At 40.7% G+C, this 6,000-nt stretch overlaps 1 protein-coding gene across 2 annotated transcripts in view; it reads right to left on the bottom strand.

Annotated features, from left to right (window-relative positions):
• Window positions 1-361: 361 nt before the first annotated feature.
• LOC311615044 (general transcription factor II-I repeat domain-containing protein 2A-like) overlaps window positions 362-6,000 on the bottom strand; it is a 147,940-nt gene continuing 142,301 nt past the window's right edge. The window contains exons 1-2 of one of the 2 annotated variants that reach the window (XM_084870219.1): window positions 2,525-2,631; window positions 362-2,356 (exon numbers count right to left, since the gene is read on the bottom strand). In XM_084870219.1, coding sequence (XP_084726345.1) covers window positions 544-1,596 — 1,053 coding nt within the window. In that variant the 5' untranslated portion in view covers window positions 1,597-2,356; window positions 2,525-2,631 and the 3' untranslated portion in view covers window positions 362-543. Of the gene's footprint in view, window positions 2,357-2,524; window positions 2,632-6,000 lie in introns of those variants that run through there. The other variant, XM_084870220.1, reaches the window with a different exon arrangement.

Below are 6,000 nucleotides of genomic sequence, written 5' to 3'. Positions count from 1 at the left end.
TTGTTTGTGGAATTTCTTTGAGTCTCAGGACCAAAGTGCTTTCCTCTAGAGAGATTTTTTAAAATTACTTCTGCAAGGTGGCTTTGGGAAATATCAGTTTGGGACCACTTCAAAGCAAATTCACAAAGCCTTGTCTTAGTTTTCTAGGGCTTCCCTGACAGAGTACCACAAAACAGGTAACTTACAACAACAGAAATTTATTGTGTCACAATTCTGAAGGCTAGAAGTTTAAGATCAGGTGTCGGCAGTGTTGATTCCTTCTGAAGGCTGTGAAGGAGACTGTTCCATATTTCTCTCCCATCCTCTGGTGATGGCTGGCATTCTTGTTATTTGTGGCTTGCAGTGGTGTTGCTCTAGTCCAGGGGTCCTCAAACTCTTTAAAGTGGGGGCCAGATCACGGTCCCTCAGAGAGCTGGAGGGCCGGACTATATGAACTACTAATTCCTACCCACACTGCACATATCTTATTTCGCAAAAAGGTAACAAATACAATATAAATAAAATGAAGAACATTTATAAATAAACAGATCACTTACCAGTATTTCAATGGGAACTGTGGGCCTGCTTTTGGCTAATGAGATGGTCAATGTCCGGTTCCATATTTGTCACTGCTAGTCGTAACAAGTGATGCAAGTGGGCATCAGTTAATCTTGATCTGGTTGGAGATTTCAGATGTTTCATTCTTGAAAAAGTCTGTTCACAGACATAAGTGCTACCAAAGATGGTTACCATTTTGAGTGCATGGTTCCTGATATTTGGATATGTCTCAGAGGGGAGAGATGCATAGAAATTCAGAAGGTTACTTGACTTGAATGCGTCTTTCAGAGAGTCACAATTCTGCAGTTCAGCCAGTTCCATTTGGTAAATTGTGAGGACATTTTCAATCTCAACAGAAAATGGGTTACAAAAAAGCTGTATGTCCTGTTCATGGAGATGAAGCTCTTTGAATCTAAATTGAAACTCCTTTTGCAACAATTCCAGTGAATCCACACATGTTTTCTTTGGGAATGCAACCAATGGTTTGTCCGCTGACAGGTTTTGAATTGTTGGGAGATGGCTGAAGTTTTCCTCCTTTACTTGTTTGATGAGAAGGCCTAATTTTACTTCAAATGCTTTCACATGCGATGCCATATCACAGATGAGCTTCCCCTTTCCTTGAAGTTGCAGATTGAAACTGTTGAGTAGCTCTGTTATATCTGTCAGAAAGGCAAGGTGCCATTTCCATTCTGCATCATTGAGCTCTGGTACTTCTTTGTTTTTTGAAAGTAGAAAAGCTGTAATCTGCGGAAGTAAGTCATAGAAACATTTCAAAACTCTCCCTCTACTCAGCCAACGGACTTCTGTGTGGTACAGAACATCCTCATGGGCAACATTTAGCTCAGACAGAAATTCCTGAAATTGTCTGTGGTTTAGTGCATGAACTCTAATGAAATTAACACAAGATACCACAATTTTCATAACAGAGTCCCACTTCAGTGATTTAAAACACAGCGCTTGTTGGTGGATGAGGCAGTGTATGGCAATTGGATGAGGATGGTTATGTTTGTCCATCTCTTGTTTAATGTGAGCAATTACTCCTCTCTTAGACTCCACCATGCTAGGAGCACCATCAGTTGTCAACACTGGCTAGTTTAGCCCAGTCCAGCTCCAAACCATTCACAGTTTGGCAAACCTTTTCATATATATCCACTCCTGTGGTTGTACCTTTGATACTTTGCAGTGCAGCAAGCTCTTCTGTGACTTCAAAATACTCATTTGTCCCACGCATAAAAATGAGAAGTTGGGCAGAATCACGAACATCATTGCTTTCGTCGAGTGCCAAGGAAAAATAGCAAAGTTTTTTTGCAGAGTTTTGCAAATGGTCCTGCAAATTGTCTCCCATTTCTTCAATCCTTCATGTCATTGTAGCTCCTGAAAGACTCACTGTACTAAATAAATCGGCCTTCTCTGGACACATCTCTTTGGCAACAGAAAGAAGGCATTCTTTAACAAATTCTCCCTCCACAAATGGTCTGCCATTGCACGCTATTAGGTTGGCAACTTGAAAACTTGCCCGCAGTGATGAAATATTTAGCTGCTTCTGCTCCACAAAAGTATTTTGCTGAGTTGTCAGTGTATGTTTCAGTTTTAATATTTTATCTTTTCTCACTTCTCCGACCAAACAATCATATTTATCTTTATGTTGAGTTTGATAGTGGCGTCGCAAATTGTATTCTTTGAACACAGCAACTATATTCTGGCATATCAGACACACAGCTTTTTCTTTGTACCGCGTGAAAAAGTAATCATAAGTCCACTGTTCTTTGAATATCCTACACTCGGAGTCAATTTTTCTTTTTCTTGACATCATTGTTTCCTAGGGATTCCAAATTGCTATTAGTAAAATACTAATATGTGTGTGTGTGTGTGTGTGTGTGTATATATATATATATATATATATATATATATATATACACACACACACACACACACACAGTGTATGAACTCCCATTAGTAGGTCTCTGCCCCCGATGTGGACACTTACCTCTTGCAGGCTTTTCTAAGCAGACCAGCTCAGTCCCTGATGGGGTTCGGTTATATCTCCCTATATAATGGCCAAATTGATATGTTCAGAATCAGCATGTGAACACTGAAAAGGAAATGCAAAATGCATATAAAATTTTTAATGTAAACCCCTTTAAAAGGCTTTAATCGTCTTTTTACACTGGAGTTGACTTTCTGGTTTGGAATGGGCCTGGCTATATTAGTAGGAAGATGCGATCAGGGTTGCCTCATGGAAAAAAAAAGGCTGTTGGCTGGGGCGGCATGCTGTCAGTCTCAATTCTTCCACAAAGAGACTTGGTCCAAGTGTCTCCCCCCCCCCCCCGGCAGAATTTTGATTTCTCATATCAGCACCGAACACCTTCCCCCCAAAACTGGCAGAATTTTCCATATGGGCAATTCAGCACCGAAGCCCTGACCTCCCAACCACCCCCCACCGCCCACCCCCCAACTGGCAGAATTTTGATTTCAGCACCGAACGCCCCCCCACCCCCCCACCCCCAAAGGGGAATTTTCATATGAGTCACCAACCCCCCACCCCCCAATCGGGCAGAAACCCCCCATCTGGCAAAAATTTCTTTCTATGGCACTTTTGACCGACCTTTGGTGAAGGCAGTGGAGGGAGAGGAGGAGAACCTCACTGACAGGCAGGCACAGCACACAGACACCATGTTGCCTGGGGGTGAAGCGGGCGCCTTTTTACATCATTGCCGCGCAGCACAGCACAGACGTGCCTGTGCGGAGGCATGTTGCACGCTCTGAGCCCCAGCAGGCACTGTGCTCTTAAAGAGGCAGAGGGGTCAGAGCGGCCGTGCAGTGACAGTGTATATGCAGGTCCTGGCGGCCGAACTGTAACACCTCGGCTGCGCTCACTGCCCAAAAAACCTGGCGGGCCGGATCAGACTCCTCTGCGGGCCGCATGTGGCCCGCGGGCCATAGTTTGAAGACCCCTGCTCTAGTCTTTGTCATCACATGGCATTCTCCCTGTGTGTATATGTCTTCATATGGCCTTTTCCTCTTCTTATAAAGACACCAGTCATATTGAATGGCTTTATCTTAATTTGGTTTTGTCTGCAAAGACCCTATTTCTAAATAAGGTCTTATTCACAGGTACTAGGGGTTAGGACTTCAACACATCTTTTTGGGGGATATAATCCAATTCATATCAAGTCTTATACAAAAAAAATCACCCCCAAGCCCTCTTGGAAAGATACTTATTTACTTTCATTTAACAGCTTCTACCAGAAAAAAAAATGGTCAAATGTTTTCTTCTTCTGGATTAGAGAAGTGGTTTTCAAAGTGTGTTCAAGAACTAGGAGCATTGGTGCCCCTTGGGAGTTTGTTAGACATACAGAATCTTAGACCGTACCATAGACCTAATGTTTCAGAATCTGCATATTTTTAAACGGAAGCACAACTATCTTCCTATATACTTAAAAAAATTATTTCGGAGAGAGGAAGGGAGAGAGAGATTAGAAACATCGGTGATGAGAGAGAATCATTGATCGGCTGCCTCCTATACACACCATACTTGGGATCTAGCCCATAACCTGGGCATATGCCCTGAACAGGATTTGAAGGATGACTTCATGATTCATGGGCCAATGCTCAACCACTTAGCCACATTAACTGGGCAGAATCTGCATTAAAATTTTTTAAATAAATCTTTATTGTTCAGATTATTACAATTGTTCCTCTTTCCCCCCCATAGCTCTCCTCCACCCGGTTCCCACCCTACCCTCTTCCCTTATCCCCCCACACTGTTCTCATCCATAGGTGTACAATTTTTGTCCAGTCTCTTTCCACATCCCTCATACCCCTTTCCCTTTGAGAATTGTCAGTCTACTCCCTTTATATGCCCCTGATTATATTATATTCACCAATTTATTTTGTTCCTCAGATTTTTTATTCACTTCATTTTTAGATTCACTTGTTGATAGATATGTATTTGTTGTTCATAATTTTTAATTTAACCTTTTTCTTCTTCTTCCTCTTCTTAAAGAATACATTTCAGCATTTCATATAATACTGGTTTGGTGGTGATGAACTCCTTTAGCTTTTTCTGATCTGTGAAGCTCTTTATCTGACCTTCCATTCTGAATGATAGTTTGCTGGGTAGAGTAATCTTGGTTGTAGGTTCTTGCTATTCATCACTTTGAATATTTCTTGCCACTCACATCTGTCCTGCATAGTTTCTGTTGAGAAATCAGCTGACAGTTGTATGGGTGTTCCCTTGTAGGTAAATAACTGCTTTTCTTTTTCTTTTTTTAAAAAAATTAAATAAATCTTTATTTCTCAGTTTATTACAATTGTTTCTCCTCCCCCCCCATAGCTTCCTTCCACCCAGTTCCCACCCCACCCTCTTCCCTTCCCGCCCCCCTCATTGTCCTCATCCAAAGGTGTACGATTTTAGTCCAGTCTCTTCCTGCACCTCTCACACCCCTTTCCCCCTGATAATTATCAATCCACTCCCTTTCTTTGCCCCTGATTCTATTATATTCACCAGTTTATTCTGTTCATCAGATTTTTAATTCACTTGATTTTTAGATTCACTTGTTAATATATATGTATTTGTTGATCATATTTTTTTTTTTTATCTTTACCCTTTTCTTCTTCTTCATCTTCTTAAAGAATACCTTTCAGCATTTCATATAATACTGGTTTGGCAGTGATGAACTCCTTTAGCTTTTTCTGATCTGTGAAGCTCTTTATCTGCCCTTCAATTCTGAATGATAATTTTGCTGGGTAGAGTAATCTTGGTTGTAGGTTCTTGCTATTCATCACTTTGAATATTTCTTGCCACTCCCATCTGGCCTGTATAGTTTCTGTTGAGAAATCAGCTGACAATTGTTCGGGTGCTCCCTTGTAGGTAACTACCTGTTTTTCTCTTGCTGCTTTTAATGTTCTCTCTTTGTCTTTTGCTTTTGGTATTTTAATTATGATGTGTCTTGGTGTGGTCCTCTTTGGATTCCTTATGTTCAGGGTTCTCTGTACTTCCTTGACTTGTAAGTCTATTTCTTTCACCAGGTGGGGGAAGCTTTCAGTCATTATTTCTTCAAATAGGTTTTCAGTATCTTGCTCTCTGTCTTCATTTGGCACCCCCATAATTCTGATGTTGATATGCTTGAAGTTGTCCCAGAGGCTCCTTACACTATCTTCATATTTTTGGATTTATTTTTCTTTTTGCTTTTCTGGTTGTTTTTTTGCTACTTTGTATTTCAATTCTTTGACTTGATTCTTGTATTTCTCTAGTCTGCTGTTGGGTCTCTGTATAATATTTTTTTTATTTCAGTCAGTGTACGTTTTATTTCTAGTTGGTCCTTTTTCATATCCTCGAGGGTCTCACTAAATTTATTGGCCTTTTCTAGGAAATCCTTGAAAAACCTTATAACTTGAACTCTATATCCAGACATTTGTTTCCCTCCATTTATTTTGTTTGGGATCTGTTTTTTTTTTGTC

This window comes from Pipistrellus hanaki, assembly GCF_964339955.1.
Source record: "Pipistrellus hanaki genome assembly, chromosome: X".
Classification (NCBI taxonomy): Eukaryota; Metazoa; Chordata; class Mammalia; order Chiroptera; family Vespertilionidae; genus Pipistrellus; species Pipistrellus hanaki.
Note: the sequence above shows the minus strand (reverse complement) of the source record. Positions and strands in the feature narration are given on the sequence as shown.